Source organism: Scyliorhinus torazame, chromosome 1 (assembly GCF_047496885.1).
Source record: "Scyliorhinus torazame isolate Kashiwa2021f chromosome 1, sScyTor2.1, whole genome shotgun sequence".
Taxonomy (NCBI): Eukaryota; Metazoa; Chordata; class Chondrichthyes; order Carcharhiniformes; family Scyliorhinidae; genus Scyliorhinus; species Scyliorhinus torazame.
In genome coordinates, this window is record NC_092707.1 from 379581999 (window position 1) to 379603219 (window position 21221).

A 21221-nucleotide genomic window follows, 5' to 3' on the forward strand; every position below is an offset into this window, starting at 1 on the left:
ACCCCTTATTCCCGGACTGTGCCTCCTGGTTCTGGACACACCCATCATCGGGAACATCCTTCCTGCATCCAAGCTGTCCAGTCCTGTTAGAATTTTATAGGTTTTTGAGATCCCCCTCATTTTTCTGAACTCCAGCAAATACAATCCTAACCGATTTAATCTCTCCTTGTACGTCAGTCCTGCCATCCTAGGAATCAGTCTGGTAAACCTTTGCTACACTCCCTCTATAGCTCGTGCACGCAATATTCCAGGCATGGCCTCACCAAGGCCCCGTATAATTGCAGCAAGACATCCCTGCTTCTTAACTCAAATCCTCTCGCAATGAAGGCCAGCTTACCATTTGCCTTCTTTACCACCTGCATGCTTACCTTCAGTGACTGGTGTACGAGGACACCCTGGTTTCGTTGAACATTTCCCTCTCCTAAATTATGGCCATTCAGATAAGTGCCTGCCTTCTTGTCTATGCTGCCAAAGTGGATAAACTCGCATTTATACAAATTATACTGCATCTGCCATTCGGTTGCCCACTCACTTAACTTGTCCAAACCTCACTGAAGGATCTCTGCATTCTCCTCACAGCTCACCCTCCCACCCAAGTTGGTGATTTCTGCAAATTTGGAGATATGATATTTTGTTCCCTGATCTAAATCACTAATATATATTGTGAATAGCTGGGGTCCTAGCACTGATCCCTGTGGTACCCCACTAGTCACTGGCTGCCAATTTGAATAAGGCCTGTGAATTCCTACTCTCTGTTTCCCGTCTGCCAACCAGTTTTCTATCTGTCTCAATACACTACCCTCAATCCCCTGTGCTTTAATTTTACCCGCTAATCTTTTATGCGGGACTTTGTCAAAAGCCTTCTGTAAGTCCAAATACACCACATCTCTTGGCCACCCTTCATCAATTCAACCAGTTTAAAAAAAAAATTAAAAAAAATGTTTTTTTAAAAAAAAAAAAAAGAGAACCCAATTATTCTTTTCTTTCCAATTAAGGGGCAATTTAGCATGGCCAATCCACCTACCCTGCACATCTTTGGCATGTGGGGGTGAAACCCATGCAGACATGAGGTGAATGTGCAAATTCCACACAGTGATCCGGGCTGGGATTGAACCCAGGTCCTCGGGGCTGTAGGCAGCAGTGCTAACCACCGTGCTGTCCTATCAATTCTACTAGTTACATCCTCAAATAATTCCAGTAGATATGTCAAGAATGATTTCCCTTTCATAAATCCATGCTGATTTTGGCCAACCCTGCCACTGTTTTCTACATGTTCTGCTATAAAATCTTTGATTTTATCTGGACTACAGCTCTTCGCATCCGACGCCCCCCGTAAGGACTCCTCCCCTTTCTCTCAGCTCCGTCGCCTGCATCGCATTTGTTCCGATGATGCCACTTTCCAAAATGGTGCTTAGAAAATGTGTTCCTTCTTCCTCAACCGTGATTTCCCACCTACAGTTGTGGACAGGGCCCTCAACAGTGTGTGGTCCATCACCCGTGCCACTACCCTCGCCCCCTCCACTCCCTCCCAGAACAGGGATAGAGTCCCCCTCATTCTCACATTTCATCTCCCCCAGCCTCTGTATGCAAAGCATAATCCTCCGCCATTTTCGCCAACTCCAGCAAGGTGCCACCACCAAACACATCTTCCCTTCACTCCCTCTGTCAGCATTCCGCAGAGACCTTTCCCTCCGAGACAATCTAGTCCACTCCTCCACCATACCCAGTACCTCTCCCATCACCCATGGCACCTTCCCATGCAATCGCAGAAGGTGTAACACCTGCCCTTTACCTCTTCCATGCTTAACATCCCAGGCCCAAAACACTCATTCCAGGTTAAGCAGCATTTCACTTGCATCTCTTCCAATTTGGTCTGCTGCATTCGCTGCTCCCAATGTGGTCTCCTCTATATCGGAGAGACCAAACACAGACTGGGTGATCGCTTTGCTGAGCATCTTCGGTCTGTGCACATATTTAGGACCCTGACCTTCCTGTTGCTTGCCATTTTAACAAAAGACTGTGCTCCCATGCCCACATGTCTGTTCTTGGCCTGCTGCAATGTTCCAGTGAAGCTCAACGCAAACTAGAGGAACAGCATCTCATCTTCCGGTTAGGCACCTTCCGGCCTGAACATCGAATTGAACAACTTCAGATGGTCAGCTCTACCCCACCTTGACCCATTTGTTTTCATTTTATTTTAACTGTCTTTTACCATTTCTTTCTTTCTTAATATATATTTAATCTCTTCCCCCCAAATTTTATCCACCTTTCCTTCACCTTTCTCTTTGCTTCCCCCTTCCCTCACATCTACAGTTCATCCTCTGATATTAGTTTCTCTGCTGTTTGGCCGTTCACATCTTTTGTTCTCTCTGGGGACTGCCATTAGCACTCTTTCCCCTTGGTTTCTGTGACCATTAGCACCCGGTTTCCCTGGGTTTCTGTGGCTATTACTCATCTTTCATTCTCACTCCACAGTATAAATATTTCCCACTTTCTCTGTCTGTTAGCTTTGACAAAGAGTCATCGGACTCGAAACGTTAGCTCTTTTCTCTCCCTACAGATGCTGCCAGACCTGCTGAGATTTTCCAGCATTTTATCTTTCGTTTCAGATTCCAGCATCCGCAGTATTTGCTTTTATAAAATCTTTGATAATGGATTCTAGAATTTTGCCCACTACTGACGTCAGGCTTACTGGTCTATAATTCCCTGCTTTCTCTCGACCTCCCTTTTTAAATAATGGAGTTACATTAGCCACCCTCCAATCTGCAGGAACTGTTTCGCAGTCTATAGAATCCTGGAAGATGACCCAATGCACCCACTATTTCTAGAGCCACCTCCTTCAGTTTTCTGGGATGTAGATTATCAGGCCCTGGGGATTTATCAGTCTTGAATCCCATCAATTTCCCCAACACCATTTCTCTGCTAATATTGATCACCTTCAGTTTCTCCTTCTCACTAAACCCTGCATTCCCCAACATTTCTGGTATCTTATTGGTGTCTTCATTTGTGAACCAAAGTATGTATTTAGTTGCTCAGCCATTTTTTTTAATCCCTTGTAATACATTTCCCTGTTTCTACAGTCAGTTTTTATGTTCCATGCAAGCTTACTTTGGTACCTTATTTTCCCCTTCTTAATTATTCCCTTGGTCCTTCTTTGTTGAATTCTAAACAGCTGCTAAAATCCCCGTCATCCCAATTTGGCACATATACATTGACCAGCACTACCTTCATCCCCTGCAGCTTGCTGCTAACCATGATATATTGACCTCCCACATCCGAGACTATTCTTCCCACCTAAAATGTCACCCGCTTGTTAACCAAGATCGCAACCCGTTAGTCTTTGTATCCAGCCCCGAGTGGAAAACCTGACTAATCAGCCTTTCCTCAACCTGACCTGGTCCAGTACTCTAAGGTACGTCTCCTGCAGCATTACCACGTCCGCCTTCAGTCCCCTCAGGTGCGCAAACACACGTGCCCTCTTTACCGGCCCACTTAGGCCCCAAACATTCCAGGTGATCAGCCTAGTTGGGGGGAAAAGTGCCCCTTGCTTGGGCCCGCCTCCAGCCCCTGCACCGCACCTCCTCTGGCCCGCCCCACGGTGGCCCCCACCCCCAACCTCCTCCGTGTCCCTCCACCGAAGTCCCTCCCTCGTCAGCAGAACCCATCTCCCCCCCCCCCCCCCCCCCCCCCCAGCAACACTACTCTAAAACCTAACCCATCTAGTAAACTAAATGTACACCCCCCACCGTGCTTCCGTGAACTAGCTCACCCAGCTAGCTTGGTGGCCTCCGGCGCCAAGAAGTCTCCCACCTATTGTTCCTTCGCTCCCCTCCCCCCACTCATACAAACAAACTCCCTCATCTAACAATCTCCAAACAAACACCCGACAGGAAGAAAATACAAAAACAAAAGCACCACCCACCAAAACTCAAACAGTCACGTCTCCATCCCACAAAAGTGAACATCAATAAAAACAAAAGGGACATTGCCAACATCTACCGAGAAAAAGACCCAAAAACGAAAAATCGACTTCCCCCCCCCCCCGCCTTTTCTTAAACAGAACCCCCAAAAACAGACACAAAACAATAAGAGAAGGCATAACCAATTTAAAAACAGGAAAACAAAATTTTCCCCCAAAACCAAGGGGAAAAAACCCAGAAAAAGGGCTCAATATAGGCCAACATGTTGTCTCAAAGTCCGAGAGTTCTCCGACGCCCCACCAGTCCTTTTCTTTTAGCAAAGTCCAGCACCTCAACGGGCAACTCAAAATAGTGATGCTGGTCCTCATTGGATTGGATTGGATTTGTTTATTGTCACGTGTGCCGAGGTACAGTGAAAAGTATATTTCTGCGAGCAGCTCAACAGATCATTAAATACATGAAAAGGAAATAAAAGAAAATACATAATAGGGCAACACAACATATACAATGTAACTACATAAGCACTGGCATCGGATGAAGCATACAGGGTGCAGTGTTAATGAGGTCAGTCCATAAGAGGGTCATTTAGGAGTCTGGTAACAATGGGGAAGAAACTGTTTTTGTGTTTAATCATGTGTGTTCTCAGACTTTTGTATCTCCTGCCTGATGGGAGAAGTTGGAAGAGTGAGTAAGCTGGGTGGGAGGGGTCTTTGATTATGCTGCCCGCTTTCCCCAGGCAGACGGGAAGTAGATGGAGTCAATGGATGGGAGGCAGGTTCGTGTGATGGACTGGGCGGTGTACACGACTCTCTGAAGTTTCTTGCGGTCCTGGGCCGAGCAGTTGCCATACCAGGCTGCGATGCAGCCCAATAGGATGCTTTCTATGGTGCATCTGTAAAAGTTGGTAAGGGTTAATGTGGACATGCCGAATTTCCTTAGTTTCCTGAGGAAGTATAGGCGTTGTTGTGCTTTCTTGGTAGCGTCGACGTGGGTGGACCAGGACAGATTTTTGGAGACGTGCACCCCTAGGAATTTGAAACTGCTAACCATCTCCACCACGGCCCCGTTGATGCTGACAGGGGTGTGTACAGTACTTTGGTTCCTGAAGTCAATGACCAGCTCTTTAGTTTTGCTGGCATTGATGGAGAGATTGTTGTCGCTACACCACTCCACTAGGTTCTCTATCTCCCACCTGTATTCTGACTCGTCGTTATTCGAGATCTGGCCCACTATGGTCGTATCGTCAACAAACTTGTAGATGGAGTTGGAACCAAATTTTGCCACGCAGTCGTGTGTGTACAGGGAGTAGAGTAGTGGGCTAAGTATGCAGCCTTGCGGGGCCCCAGTGTTGAGGACTATTGTGGAGGAGGTGTTGTTGTTCAATCTTACTGATTGTGGTCTGTTGGTCAGAAAATTGAGGATCCAGTTGCAGAGTGGGGAGCCAAGTCCTAGGTTTTGGAGCTTTGATATTAGCTTGGCTGGGATTATGGTGTTGAAGGCAGAGCTGTAGTCAATAAATAGGAGTCTGATGTAGGAGTCCTTGTTTTCGAGATGCTCTAGGGATGTGTGTAGGGCCAGGGAAATGGCGTCTGATGTGGACCGGTTGCAGCGGTATGCGAATTGCAGTGGATCAAGGCGTTCTGGGAGTATGGAGGTGATGTGCTTCATGATCAACCTCTCGAAGCACTTCATTACGACTGAAGTCAGGGCCACTGGACGGTAGTCATTGAGGCACGTTGCGTGACCCAAAGACGCGCCGGATACAGCAGACCGAACTTCACCAGCTTCTTGAAGAAAATAGACTTGACTTGGTTAAAGCCTGCCCTCTTCCTCGCCACCTCCACGCTCAGGTCCTGGTACACCCGCAGGATGCTGTTGTCCCACTTACAACTCCACGTTTGCTTGACCCACCAAAGAATGCATTCCTTATCCAGGAACCTATGGAATTTCACCACCATTGCCCTCAGATGGTCCCCCGCTCGCGGCTTCCTAGAAAGCACTCGGTACGCCCTGTCCACCTCCAACGGTTGGGGGAATGCCCCCTCCCCCAGCAGCTTATCGAACATACCTGCTACGTATGCCCCAGCGTCTGCTCCCTCAGCCCCCTCCTGGAGCCCGACAATTCTTGCGTTCTGCTGGCGGGACCGGTTCTCAAGGTCGTCCACCTTCTCCAGGAGCCTTTCCTGCTGTTCCCGAAGCATCTCCAGCTCCACCGCTGTTTGATGCTTCTCCTGTTCAGCCAGCGCCTTCACAACCTTCTGAATCGCCCGATCTTGGGTGTCCAATCTGCTCTCTAGATGATTGATCGATTCTTTAATCGGGTCTAAACTTCTGCAAAATTCTCACTTCTGCCTGGCAAAACCATCCTGGATGGCCTGCATCACCGGGTCCGTTGGTCACTGCGCTGCCACCCCAGGGGCCTGGTCCTCGGCCATACTGTCTGCCGCTGCAGCTTCAAAACAGCTCGTGGCTAACCTCTTATTTCTGCCTTTTTGTGCAATTCTGGTCCTTTTCTCCATACACCGATACATGGAAACGGTGCCCAATTGCCTCAGCCTTCAAAACCGGAAAAAAGTCCGGGGGAAAGGTCCAAAAGTCCGACCTGAGCGGGAGCCACCATTTATGCGACTTACTCCTTCATAGCCTCCACCGGAAGTCGTTAATTTCCTCCTTCACCAGCAATGCAACCCCACCGCCTTTTCCTTTTTGTCTGTCTTTCCTAACTACTGCGTACTCCTGAAGATTCATTTCCCATCTCTACTCACCCTGCGCCATGTCTCTGTAATCCTGACTATATCATACCCATTCACATCTATTTGCAAGATTAGTTCATCCACTTTATTGCGAATGCTCCACGTGTTAAGACACACAGCCTTCAAGCTTGTCTTTTTAACACAGCTAGTCCCGCTCCCAATATTTTTCATTGTGGCCCTGTTTAAATATGGCTTTTGGTTTATCTGCCTATCACTTCTTCTTCCCCTTTTTATCTTTTGTTTTTGTCCTTATTTCCTCCTTTGACTCTTTGCATAGGTTCCCATCCCCTTGCCATATTAGTTTAAACCCTCCCCAACCACTCTAGCAAATACTCCCTCTAGGACATCAGTTCCTGTCCTGCCCAGGTGTAACCCATCCAGCTTGTATTGGTCCCAATGTCCCAGGAATCTGAAACCCTCCCTTTCACACCATCTCTTCAGCCACCTATTCATCCGATATATCCTGCTATTTCTACTCTTTTTAAAAAATATATATATTTTATTGAAAATTTTTGGTCAACCATCACAGTACATTGTGTATCCTTTACACAATAATATAACAGTATAAATAACAATGACCTGTTTTATAAACAAAGAATAAATAATATATAACAAAAACGAAAACTAAAACTAAATGGCAACTGCCTTGTCTCAGATAAACACTCTCCAAAAATATGATTTAACAGTCCAATATACAATTATTTATAGCAACGACCTATACATATTATACATATATATTAATAACCCTGAGACTCCTTCTGGTTCCTCCTCCCCCCCGGGCTGCTGCTGCTGCCTTCTTCTTTTCCATTCCCTCTATCTTTCTGTGAGGTATTCGACGAACGGTTGTCACCGCCTGGTGAACCCTTGAGCCGATCCCCTTAGGATGAACTTAATCCGTTCCAGCTTTATAAACCCTGCCATGTCATTTATCCAGGTCTCCACCCCCGGGGGCTTGGCTTCCTTCCACATCAACAGTATCCTGCGCCGGGCTACTAGGGACGCAAAGGCCAAAACATCGGCCTCTCTCGCCTCCTGCACTCCCGGCTCTTGTGCAACCCCAAATATAGCCAACCCCCAGCTTGGTTCGACCTGGACCCCCACTACTTTCGAAAGCACCTTTGTCACCCCCACCCAGAACCCCGGTAGTGCCGGACATGACCAGAACATGTGGGTGTGATTCGCTGGGCTTCTTGAGCATCTCTCACACCTATCCTCTACCCCAAAAAATTTACTGAGCCGTGCTCCAGTCATATGCGCCCTGTGTAACACCTTAAATTGAATCAGGCTTAGCCTGGCACACGAGGACGATGAGTTTACCCTACTTAGGGCATCCGCCCACAGCCCCTCCTCAATCTCCTCCCCCAGCTCTTCTTCCCATTTCCCTTTCAGCTCATCTACCATAATCTCCCCCTCGTCCCTCATTTCCCTATATATATCTGACACCTTACCGCCCCCACCCATGTCTTTGAGATTACTCTGTCCTGCACCTCATGCGTCGGGAGCTGCGGGAATTCCCTCACCTGCTGCCTCGCAAAAGCCCTCAGTTGCATATACCGGAATGCATTCCCTTGGGGCAACCCATATTTCTCAGTCAGCGCTCCCAGACTTGCGAACTTCCCATCCACAAACAGATCTTTCAGTTGCGTTACTCCTGCTCTTTGCCATATTCCAAATCCCCCATCCATTCTCCCCGGAGCAAACCTATGGTTATTTCTTATCGGGGACCCCACCAAGGCTCCCGTCTTTCCCCTATGCCGTCTCCACTGTCCCCAAATTTTCAAAGTCGCCACCACCACCGGGCTTGTGGTGTATTTCTTCGGTGAGAACGGCAATGGGGCCGTCACCATAGCTTGTAGGCTAGTCCCCCTACAGGACGCCCTTTCCAATCTCTTCCACGCCGCTCCCTCCTCTTCTCCCATCCACTTACTCACCATTGATATATTGGCGGCCCAGTAGTACTCACTTAGGCTCGGTAGTGCCAACCCCCCCCTATCCCTACTACGCTGTAAGAATCCCTTCCTCACTCTCGGGGTCTTCCCGGCCCACACAAAACTCATGATACTCTTTTTGATCCTTTTGAAAAAAGCCTTCGTGATCACCACCGGGAGGCACTGAAACACAAAGAGGAATCTCGGGAGGACTACCATTTTAACCGCCTGCACCCTCCCTGCCAGTGACAGGGATACCATGTCCCATCTCTTGAAGTCCTCCTCCATTTGTTCCACCAATCGCGTTAAATTTAACCTATGCAATGTACCCCAATTCTTGGCTATCTGGATCCCCAAGTAACGAAAGTCCCTTGTTACCTTCCTCAGCGGAAAGTCCTCTATTTCTCTGCTCTGCTCCCCTGGATGCACCACAAACAACTCCCTTTTCCCCATGTTCAGTTTATATCCTGAGAATTCTCCAAACTCCCGAAGTGTCCGCATTATCTCTGGCATCCCCTCCGCCGGGTCCGCTACATATAACAACAAATCATCCGCATACAGAGATACCCGGTGTTCTTCTCCTCCTCTAAGTACTCCCCTCCACTTCTTGGAACCCCTCAATGCAATTGCCAGGGGCTCAATCGCCAGTGCAAACAGTAACGGGGACAGAGGGCATCCCTGCCTTGTCCCTCTATGAAGCCGAAAGTATGCAGATCCCCGTCCATTCGTGACCACACTCGCCACTGGGGCCCTATACAACAGCTGCACCCACCCAACATACTCATTTCCAAAACCAAATCTCCTCAGCATCTCCCACAGATAATCCCACTCCACTCTATCAAATGCTTTCTCGGCATCCATCGCCACCACTATCTCTGCTTCCCCCTCTGGTGGGGGCATCATCATTACCCCTAGCAGCCTCCGTATATTCGTATTCAGCTGTCTCCCCTTCACAAACCCAGTTTGGTCCTCATGGACCACCCTCGGGACACAATCCTCTATCCTCATTGCCATTACCTTGGCCAGAATCTTAGCGTCTACATTTAGGAGGGAAATAGGTCTATAGGACCCGCATTGCAGCGGGTCCTTTTCCTTCTTTAGGAGAAGCGATATCGTTGCCTCAGACATAGTCGGGGGCAGCTGTCCCCTTTCCTTTGCCTCATTAAAGGTCCTCATCAGTAGTGGGGCGAGCAAGTCCACATATTTCCCGTAAAATTCAACTGGGAATCCATCCGGTCCCGGAGCCTTCCCCGCCTGCATGCTCCTGATTCCTTTCACTACTTCCTCTATTTCAATCTGTGCTCCCAGTCCCACCCTTTCCTGCTCCTCCACCTTGGGAAATTCCAACCGGTCCATAAAGCCCATCATTCTCTCCCTCCCATCCGGGGGTTGAGCTTCGTATAATTTTTTATAAAATGCCTTGAACACTCCATTCACTCTCTCCGCTCCCTGCTCCATCTCTACTTCCTCATCCCTCACTCCCCCTATTTCCCTCGCTGCTCCCCTTTTCCTCAGTTGGTGGGCCAGCAACCTGCTCGCCTTCTCCCCATATTCGTACTGTACACCCTGTGCCTTCCTCCACTGTGCCTCTGCAGTACCCGTTGTCAGCAAGTCAAATTCTACGTGTAGCCTTTGCCTTTCCCTGTACAGTCCCTCCTTCGGTGCCTCCGCATATTGCCTGTCCACCCTCAGAAGTTCTTGCAGCAACCGCTCCCGTTCCCTACTCTCCTGCTTTCCTTTATGTGCCCTTATTGATATCAGCTCCCCTCTGACCACTGCCTTCAGCGCCTCCCAGACCACTCCCACCTGGACCTCCCCATTATCATTGAGTTCCAAGTACTTTTCAATGCACCCCCTCACCCTTAGACACCCCCCCTCATCTGCCATTAGTCCCATGCCCATTCTCCAGGGTGGGCGCCCTTCTGTTTCCTCCCCTATCTCCAAGTCCACCCAATGTGGAGCGTGATCCGAAATGGCTATAGCCGTATACTCCGTTCCCCTCACCTTCGGGAACAACGCCCTTCCCAAAACAAAAAAGTCTATTCGCGAATAGACTTTGTGGACATAGGAGAAAAACGAAAACTCCTTACTCCTAGGTCTGCTAAATCTCCACTGGTCTACTCCTCCCATCTGCTCCATAAAATCTTTAAGCACCTTGGCTGCTGCCGGCCTCCTTCCAGTCCTGGACCTCGACCTGTCCAGTCCTGGTTCCAACACCGTATTGAAATCTCCCCCCATTACCAACTTTCCCACCTCTAGGTCCGGGATGCGTCCTAGCATACGCCTCATAAAATTGGCATCATCCCAGTTCGGGGCATATACGTTTACCAAAACCACCGTCTCCCCCTGTGGTTTGCCACTCACCATCACGTATCTGCCCCCGCTATCCGCCACTATAGTCTTTGCCTCAAACATTACCCGCTTCCCCACTAATATAGCCACCCCCCTGTTTTTTGCATCTAGCCCGAATGGAACACCTGCTCCACCCAACCTTTGCGTAGCCTCACCTGGTCTATCAGTTTCAAGTGCGTTTCCTGTAATATAACCACATCTGCCTTAAGTTTCTTAAGGTGTGCGAGTACCCGTGCCCTCTTTATCGGCCCGTTCAGCCCTCTCGTTCCACGTGATCAGCCGGGTTGGGGGGCTTTTTACCCCCCCCCCCCCCTTGTCGATTAGCCATCCCCTTTTTCCAGCTCCTCATCCGGTTCCCACGCAGCTGTGTCCCTCCCAGGCGGTGCCCCCCCGCCCATCGCACCCCATACCAGCTCCCCCCTCCCCAGCAGCAGCAGCCCAATAATTCCCCCCTCCCACCCCCCCCGCTAGATCCCCCACTAGCGTAGTTACACCCCCCCATGTTGCTCCCAGAGGTCAGCAAACTCTAGCCGACCTCGGCTTCCCCCCGTGACCTCGGCTCGCACCGTGCGACGCCCCCTCCTTCCTGCTTCCCTATTCCCGCCATGATTATCATAGCGCGGGAACCGAGCCCGCGCTTCCCCCTTGGCCCTGCCCCCAATGGCCAACGCCCCATCACTTCCACCTCCCCTCCTCCCCCATCACCACCTGTGGAAGAGAGAAAAGTTACCACATCGCAGGATTAGTACATAAAACTCCTCTTTTCCCCCCTTTTTACCCCCCTCTTCGCCCCCCATACTCGCCCCACCACTTTGTTTCAAACGTTCTTTTTTTTTTTTTAATAACCCGCTCATTCCAATTTTTCTTCCACGATAAAAGTCCACGCCTCATCCGCCGTCTCAAAGTAGTGGTGCCTCCCTTGATATGTGACCCACAGTCTTGCCGGCTGCAGCATTCCGAATTTTATCTTCTTTTTGTGAAGCACCGCCTTGGCCCGATTAAAGCTCGCCCTCCTTCTCGCCACTTCCGCACTCCAGTCTTGGTATACGCGGATCACCGCGTTCTCCCACTTACTGCTCCGAGTTTTCTTTGCCCATCTCAGGACCATCTCTCTGTCCTTAAAACGGAGGAATCTCACCACTATGGCTCTAGGAATTTCTCCTGCTCTCGGTCCTCGCGCCTATGCTCCCTCCACCTCCAGCGGACCCGCCGGGGCCTCCGCTCCCATTAACGAGTGCAGCATCGTGCTCACATATGCCCCGACGTCCGCTCCCTCCGCACCTTCAGGAAGACCAAGAATCCTTAGGTTGTTCCTCCTCGCGTTGTTCTCCAGCGCCTCCAGCCTTTCCACACGTCGTTTATGGTGTGCCTCGTGCATCTCCGTCTTCACCACCAGGCCCTGTATGTCGTCCTCATTCTCGGCAGCCTTTGCCTTCATGACCCGAAGCTCCCGCTCCTGGGTCTTTTGCTCCTCCTTTAGCCCTTCGATCGCCTGTAATATCGGGGCCAACAGCTCCTTCTTCATTTCCTTTTTGAGTTCTTCCACGCAGCGTTTCAAAAACTTGTGTTGTTCAGGGCCCCATATTAAACTGCCACCTTCCGACGCCATCTTGGTTTTTGCTTGCCTTCCTTGCCGCTGCTCTAAAGGATCCACCGCAATCCGGCCACCTTCCTCTCCTTTTTCCATCCGTATCCAGGGGGGATTCCCTCCTGGTTCACCGCACAGTACTTTTAGCCGTTAAAATTGCCGTTGGGGCTCTTATTAAGAGCCCAAAAGTCCGTTCCACCGGGAGCTGCCGAAACGTGCGACTCAGCTGGTCATCGCCGCACCCGGAAGTCCGTGGAGGCGTCACTCCCTGTACCTTCCTCTGCTATTTCTACTCTGACTAGCACGTGGCACTGGTAGTAATCCTGAGCTCACTATCTTGGAAGTCCGAATTCTCAACTTTCTTCCTAACTCCCTATATTCTGCTTTAAGGACCTCATCCCTTTTTTTACTTCTATTGCTGGTACCGATGTGTACCACGACCGCTGGCTGTTCACCTTCCCCCTCCAGAATGTCCTGTAATCCCTCCCGAGACATCCTTGAATATAGCACCAGGGAGGCAACATACCATCCTGGAATTTTGTTTGTGGCCACGCCTATCTATTCCCCATACAATTGAATCCCCTATAACTTTGGCATTTTCACACTTTTTATCCTCCTCTGCAGAAGAACGAACCATGGTGCAACAGATTTGGCTGCTGCTGCTTTCCCTGGAGAGATCATTCCCCTCTACAGTATCCAAAGTGCTACATCTGTTTTGCAGGGGAATGGCCACAGGAGATACCTGCACTGCCTGCCTAGCTCTCTTGTGCTGCCTGGTGGTCACCCATTCCCTTCCTGTCTGTGGAGTCTGAGCCTGCGGTGTGACCATCTCTCTGTACGTGCTATCCATGATACACTCAGCTTCGCGGATGCTCCACAGTATCCCAGCCAACTCTCCAGCTCTGAAAACCAGGCACTGGAACAGCAGCTGGAGACACTTCTTGCACACAAGCTGATCCAGAGCACTGGACATGTTCCTGGCCTCCCACATGCAGCAAGAGGATCAAACCAAGGCCTGAGATCTCCTGCCACAACGTAACCCTTTAAATGAAACCTTTAGAAGATGCTTAATACCAGATTATATCCAATTCTCTGGGGCCCTTTTGTCCTTGTCCTTGTAACTACCAATTATAGCCCTTGCAGATTATGAACCACAAAACAGATTTTCAAACTATAAAAGTGATAGAAGTTGTAAAGACTTACCGACCTTGCCAATTACTTACCAATCAGCTCTCTCTCTCTCTTGTAGTCTCTTCTCCCAGTTCCACCTAACTCCCTGTTTCCACCCAACTCCGAAAGCGCACTCACTCAGCAAACCAGTACTCAGTGCTGACTGTGCAGGAACAGTGTTGGTTGCAGGCTGGCTCATTTCAGTGTATCAGAGCTAATTGTTTAAAAAGTGCCATTTTCTACACTAGTTGCTGAGAACATGATGGGCCTGAGCTGAGAATTGACTTATCAGGCAGAAGCAAAGTAAAAATTATTAGGTATTACAATTAATTAAATAATTTTAATTATCTCTGATGTAAAGTGAAATGCCAAATAACATCAACTGTCATCACAGCACATGATCATCTCAATCTTAGCAGTTGCCAATAAGATCGGTTTAAATGCATTTTGCTCTCCATTGAAAGAATTTACAGCTAAGTTTATCCCTGAGCTAAGGTGTCAGACATAACTCACTGGTAACACTCCTGCGCCAAAGTCTAAGACTTTGAGGGTTCGAGCCTCCTGTCATCGACCTGGGCGCACAATCTGGGCTGACACAGTGTCACACTGAAGGAATGCTCTGTTTGCCCTTAGTGCCACTTATGAATGAGACATTTTAACAGAGGGCTCAACTTGCCCCTCAGGTGGAAGCATTATCTGCATATTTATCGCTTTGCTATTTGCGAGAGCTCGTAATGTGAAAATTAGCTGCTGCATGTTTCTCTTTGTGTTCAAAATTAATGGTCAGGAACATCAACCCTGCCACCGCTTTCCACGGAGTACAACATTGGGGGAATTGAAATTATTTAAAGGAAAATATACTTTTATTCTCCTTTTTCACATTTTCTTCCAAATTTACACCCACCAATAAACAGTAACAAATACATTGTCAATCCCCTTATCAACAACAACCATCCCATCCTCCAGCATGTTAACATAAACAAGAATCAGGAATCGACCATCGACACCATTAACACACACAGTCGCCCCCCCCCCCCCCAATGTTCGGTGTGATCCAGTTCTTGAAAGTGCATAATGAATAACGCTCATGAATTGTAGAACCCCTCCATCCTTCCCCTCAGATCAAACTTAACCTTCCCAAGAGTTAAGAATTCCAGCAGGTCCCCCCGCCACGCGAGGGCACAGGGTGGCGAGGTTGATTTCCATCCCATCAGGATCTGCCTTCGGACGATCAACGAGGTGAGGGCCACAACATCTGCCTCTGCACCCGTTTCCAACCCCGGTTGGTCCGACACCCCGAATATGGCCTCCCGATAGCCCGGGTCCAGTTTCACGTGCACCACTTTAGAGATTACCCTAAAAACCTCCTTCCAGTAATCTTCCAGCTTTGGATCTTCTACCCCTTCAAAGAGCTGTCTCATCCTCTCCCTTGTAAGGTGCGCTCTATAATCCACATTCAGCTGTTTCAGCCCCAATCTCTCGCACGAGGTGGAGGCGTTCACTCTCAGGAGCACCTCATGCCAGAACCCCTCCTCCATACCCTCTCCCAACTCTCTTTCCCCCCCCCAAAACCACCACCACCACCACACTTCCTCGGGGGAGGGGGGGGAGGAATGAAAAATGAGCAATTTGTCATGAAGTTATATTTGGTACATTTGGTGTTGCAATATTTTGTGGTAAATCTTGTTCAAAGTGAGGTAGTGAGGATGGATGTTCTGCAGAGCAATAGGATATGTATTGCAAACTGCTTCCATTGGTGTAATTGCATGATTTTCTCATGGAGGCAAATGTCATCAGAGAACTTGTTAACACTAAATTTGAAGGATAAAGTAATCTCTTCCCGCCTTCGGGAAATGTTACGATCGTGCTGCATTATTAAACTAAACATGAAGAAATATATTTGCGTGAACTGATGCTTTAGAATATTAACATGAAAATCTTATTTTTATTAGGGCATACTTCTCAGAAGGAATGCAACATGGACGTCAGCATAGATGTGACCACGCTGAGTATTCTCCAACAGCCTGAAAAGCGCCAGTGGGAAATAGTGGCAAATGTGCTTGAAAACACTGTTAAGGACCTGGAGGAATTGGGTGGCAACACTTCTACTGTCAACAACAAGAGCGAAAAAGCAAAGGAAAAGCATGCTGAACAGCACAACATTCCCTTTCCATGTTTATTAGCAGGAGTTTTATTATCTTACAAATCTGCTGCTGCCTCTCCTATTAGTAGTCAGTCACGGAGGTCTCTGGACTCTTTAAGCAGGACTCAAAGTGAAAGTATGTCTGAGCAAGTGACCTTGGATAATGAATCTTGCAGTTTCTCAGAGCTGAGTTCGCCATTAGTAAGAAGGACCTTGCCTTTATTGTTGCTTTATAGCATTAAAGAATCTGACGAAAAGGCAAGTAAAGTTTTTGCACAAATGAACAATCTTGTGAGTAAAAGTTTACATGATGAAGGTTTTACTGTTCCACAGATAATAGAAATGGAATTAGATAGCCAGGAACAACTCTTGTTGCAGGACCCGCCTATGACATACATTCAACAGTTTGCTGATGCTGCAGCCAACCTTGCCTCTGTAGATTCTGAAAAATGGAGCTCACTGGTTCCGAAACCTGGTGCCCTTGTCCATTGCCTGCGGCTGCCAAAGTTTGCTGAAGAGGAAAACCTCCATGTTGATTCTATCACACCCTGTGCTGACGGAATTCATCTTTTGATAGGACTGCGGACTTGTCCTGTTACACCCCTGAGTGCAATAAGTCAAGTAGAGGCCTTGAATAATTTAAATAAGTTGAACTCTGCACTGTGTAATAGAAGTAAAGGAGATTTAGAATCCAACCTTACCATAGGGATTAATGCCGATATTGGTTTTCTTCAGGAAGAGTCACCCACTGAAACAAAAACTCCACTCATAATCCAACCTGAGCAAAGAACTTTGAGTGGTGGCTATCTTCTGCTTTATAAGATGAATTACAGCACGAGGATAGTAACGTTAGAAGAACAGCCTGTTAAAGTCCAGCATATCAAGGATCCACAGGATGCAGTTACCTCACTAATACTACTTCCGCCGGATGTACTGGAAAATAGAGATGATGACTGCGAGGAAGTAATAGATGATACGCCATTGACTTCAAAAAATGGGATTGTGAGAGAAAAGAAATCTAACGCATCTAATCTGGGGCACTTAGTAGTCACGACTCAGGGAGGATTTATAAAAATTTTAGATCTCTCAAACTTTGAAACTCTTGCTAATGTGGAGCCACCTAGAAAGGAGAGCAGTAATGATCTAGATCCTTTTATCTCAGTAGTGTACTGCTCTGGAACTGACAGACTTTGTGCTTGCACTGATGGTAAGAAAACTTCCCTCACAATTATTGTCTTTTAGAAAAGTGTAATTCTTTAAAAGCCAAGGCTTCCTGTGAAATTTTCTTCTCTCGATTTGTAATGTTTCCTTAATGGTGATCTGTGCATTTTTACCCATCCGGTGGAATTTTAAAAATGTTTGCGAATGCACTCTTTTCCATGATTGGGTCAGACTGTTTTCGAAGCAGCGGAAAATTTGTTGCACAAGCTTGCCAAGACATACTGTTATTGATACCAAGACACATGGGATTGAATTGAGATTTTACATTTCTTGGAAGCTGACCAGTGCCCTACATTTTCTGTAATAACAGAATGGGAGTGCAGTGGTTAGCACTACTGCCTCACGGCGCAGAGGACCCGGGTTCGATCCCGGCCCCCGGGTCACTGTCCGTGTGGAGTTTGCACATTCTCCCTGTATCTGCGTGGGTTTCACCCCCACAATCCAAAGATGTGCAGGATAGGTGGATTGGCCATGCTAAATTGCCCCTCAATGGAAAAATATAAAAAAGTAAGAAAAAAAAAGATTGTTTATTTATTATTTCTCCTATCCTTGTAGAGACGGATAACTTAAAAAAAAAAATTTGAATTACCAGTGAGTAATTCCCACAAGATTTCAAGTTTAGGACCGTTACTATAACAAACAAACATCAGCATCAACTTAGTATTACTTGGTAGACAACTAATACTACAGAAAATAATTTCCCTTATTGCTATCTTAATGCCAGTCTAAAGTCACATTCCGCATCCGATGGGTTCATGTCTCCCTGTTTCACTGAGTCATAACATTCCGTGACTGTCAAAGGTTCTCTCCCTCGGTCCTCTTGAGAATCTTCTAACCAACTTTCAGTAGTAAGGCCCATTCTGGTGATTTCTTCTCCTGGCCTCACCAGGGCAAATATTCCAGTGTTCGTAAATTGTCTTGGGTTCCTTCTCCAGCATTCCAGCAGATAGCTAACAAAGAAAACAACCTTTGCCTCTGTAGACTGCAGCAGTTGCTATCCTCTTGCTCGCTGTCTCTTTGTGCGGGGTAGAACTTTTTGAATCAGACTGCCGGGAATCAGTAAATCTCATTGCAATGGAGAGTCTTAAGGGGCTAAAATCATTGGTAAAACCTAGAGGACTAAAATCCAACAAATCGCTGGGGAAAGGTGGCCTACACCTAGGTTTACAAAAGGGATAGCTGCAGAGATGGTGGATGTGCTGGCTATGATTTTCCAAAATCCCTTAGATTGGGGAACGGTCCCATCAGTTGGAAGTTGTCAAATCTAACACCGCTTTTCAAGAAAGGAGGGAAAGAGGAAACTGGGAATTGCAGGCCAGTTAGCCTAACTTTAGTCATGGGGAAAATGCTGGAATCTATTAAGAAGTCTTAACAAGATATTTGGAAGCGTATAGAATAATTTGGAACCATGGCTTTGCTCAAAGGAAATCCTTTTTTACATATTTATTAGAGTTTTTCATAGGGTAAATGGCGAATCAGTAAATGTAATATGCTTGAATTACCAAAAAGCATTCGATAAGGTGTCACATAAAAGGTTATGATGTAAGGGTTTGTGGAGATGGGTAATACAGTTGTATAGGGCAGCACGGTGGTGCAGTGGTTAGCCTGCTGCCTCACGGCACCGAGGTCCCAGGTTCGATCCCGGCTCTGGGTCACTGTCCGTGTGGAGTTTGCACATTCTCCCCGTGTTTGCGTGGGTTTCGCCCCCACAACCCAAAGATGTGCAGGGTAGGTGAATTGGCCACGCTAAATGAAAAAAATGAATTGGGTACTCTAAATTTATATTTTTTTAAAAATACAGTCATAGACAGCGAATTAGTCAATGAACAGGAAACAGGACAGTGGGCATAAGCGGAGCATTTTCAAATTGGCAGGCTGTAACTAGTGGCGTGCCCCAAGGTGTGCAGTGCTGGAACCTGAGCTATTTACATTCTGTCAATTACTTTGGTTAAGAGACAGTAATTTGTCTAAGTTTACTGATGATAGAAAGTTAGATGGAAAGATGGGAAGGACAGAGGCTGCAAAGACATATAGACAGGTTAATGACAGGCAGCAAGATGAAGATGGAGTTCAATGACCGGGGGGGGCGGGGTGCTGAACAGGAAGAGAGTGGCGTTATTCACTTTGGTTATAAGAATAAAAAAACAGAATATTTTTAGAAGGTGTGAAACGTGTAAATATCGATACCCGAAGAGATTTGTGTGTGCTTGGACAAGGAATGCAGTAAGTTAGCATACAGGTTCAGCAAGTAATTAAGAAGGCAAATGGCATGTTGAACTTTTATTGCAAAGGGATTGGAGTAGGAGGAAGGAAGTCTTGCTGCATTGTGCAGGGTTTTGGTGAGACCACATCTGGAAGACTGTGCAGCCGATATTCTCTGGGCCTATATTCTCTGGAGCCAAGAAGAGTGTCAGGCGATATTATTGATGGTGCAAGCCTATAACCAGGTCTGTAGTACTCAAACTGAAATAGCCCCCCGGCTGCCTGAGCAACTTGTATTTACAACAAACTTGGGCTGTGGTTGCATACAGTTTATGTTTTGGGCGAGGAGGTGGCTAGTGGTACTGCCATTGAACTCGTAATCCAGAGACCCAGGACAATGCTCTGAGGACCCAGTTTCAAATCTCACCACAGCAGATGGTGAAATGTGAAATTCTAAAGATGACCACAAACCATTGTTGATTGTCATAAAAACCCATCTGGTTCACTAATAATCTTTTGGGAAAGAAATCTGCTCGACTTATCGGCTCTATATGTGACTCCAGATCCACAGCAATCTGGTTGACTCTTAAATGCCCTTTAAATGACTTAGCAAGCCACTCAGTTCAAGGGCAATTAGGGATGGGCAACAAATGCTGGCCCAGCCAGTAATGCCCACATCACATGAATGAATTTAAAAAAATTAAGACTTGTGCAAAACTAAGCATCTGGTTGGTAATGTGACTGCTAATGCATGCTGGAAGCCAGAGTGACTACTGTTCAGTAGCTTAATGATCAGTGTCTTTGTTAATTCCTCTCTGCACAGATTGTTCCCAATCCTTCACATTTTTGTTGCCATTAACTGTTTAGCTCCATGTTCACTTCAGCTGCAATTTTCTGCTCATGTCTATTTGGTCTGCCTGCTTCCTGCTCTTGAATTTGTGCTGGTCAAAGTCACCAAAACACTTTCTGATCATGTCTGTGATGTGTTTTCCTTTGTTGTCCCTATTTCATTGTGCATTGTGCACAGCCAGCATATCTCTCCTTTGCAGTTACAGCCATAGTATCCCAAAGTTTTATCCACATCTCTTCCTCATTCACATTATGCCTCCCACCCCATCTCCCTGCTCTCACCACAACTCTGGGTGGAATCCGTAGGCACAGAATCAGTTTTCATGTATATGTATATGTATTGGGTAGCATGGTGGTTAGCACAATTGCTTCACAGCTCCAGGGTCCCAGGTTCGATTCCCCGCTGGGTCACTGTCTGTGCGGAGTTTGCACGTTCTCCCCGTGTCTGCGTGGGTTTCCTCCGGGTGCTCCGGTTTCCTCCCACAGTCCAAAGATGTGCAGGTTAGGTGGATTGGCTATGCTAAATTGCCCTTAGTGTCCAAAATTGCCCTTAGTGCTGGGTGGGGTTTCTGGGTTATGGGGATGGGGTGGAGGTGTGGACTTGGGTAGGGTGCTCTTTCCAAGAGCCGGTGCAGACTCGATGGGCCGAATGGCCTCCTTCTGCACTGTAAATTCTATGTATCTATGTATGTTGATCATATCTATCTCTACTCAACATGTCCTCAATTGCACAATCCCTTTCTGCTGCATTGTCAGAGTGAGACCTCAAAACGTGGATTCACCAATACTTCCTCCAATTAAATGTTATGAAGACTGAAGCCATCTTATGCGGCACTTGCCCAAAAAAAGTATTCACAAGAATTAGAAGCGGGAATCGGCCTTCGAAGACTGCCCTGCCATTCAGTATGATCATAATTGATCTATGCCGGCCTCAACTCCTTTCCTGTGCCATTTCCCTGTCGCCCTCCATTCCTCGATCTATCAAATACTTATCCACCTCTTTAAGTACTTCTAATGATGCAGCCTCCAGAGATTCGCCACCCTCTGTGAGAAGAAATTTCTACCCACCTCAGTTTTAAATAGCCAAACCTTCAT

General features: G+C 47.4%; 1 protein-coding gene across 5 annotated transcripts in view; it reads left to right on the top strand.

Annotated features, from left to right (window-relative positions):
- birc6 (baculoviral IAP repeat containing 6) overlaps nt 1-21221 on the top strand; it is a 371663-nt gene that overhangs the window by 87469 nt on the left and 262973 nt on the right. For all 5 annotated transcript variants that reach the window (XM_072512201.1, XM_072512210.1, XM_072512218.1 and 2 more), the window contains exon 10: nt 15664-17061. In XM_072512201.1, coding sequence (XP_072368302.1) covers nt 15664-17061 — 1398 coding nt within the window. The remainder of the gene's footprint in view (nt 1-15663; nt 17062-21221) is intronic.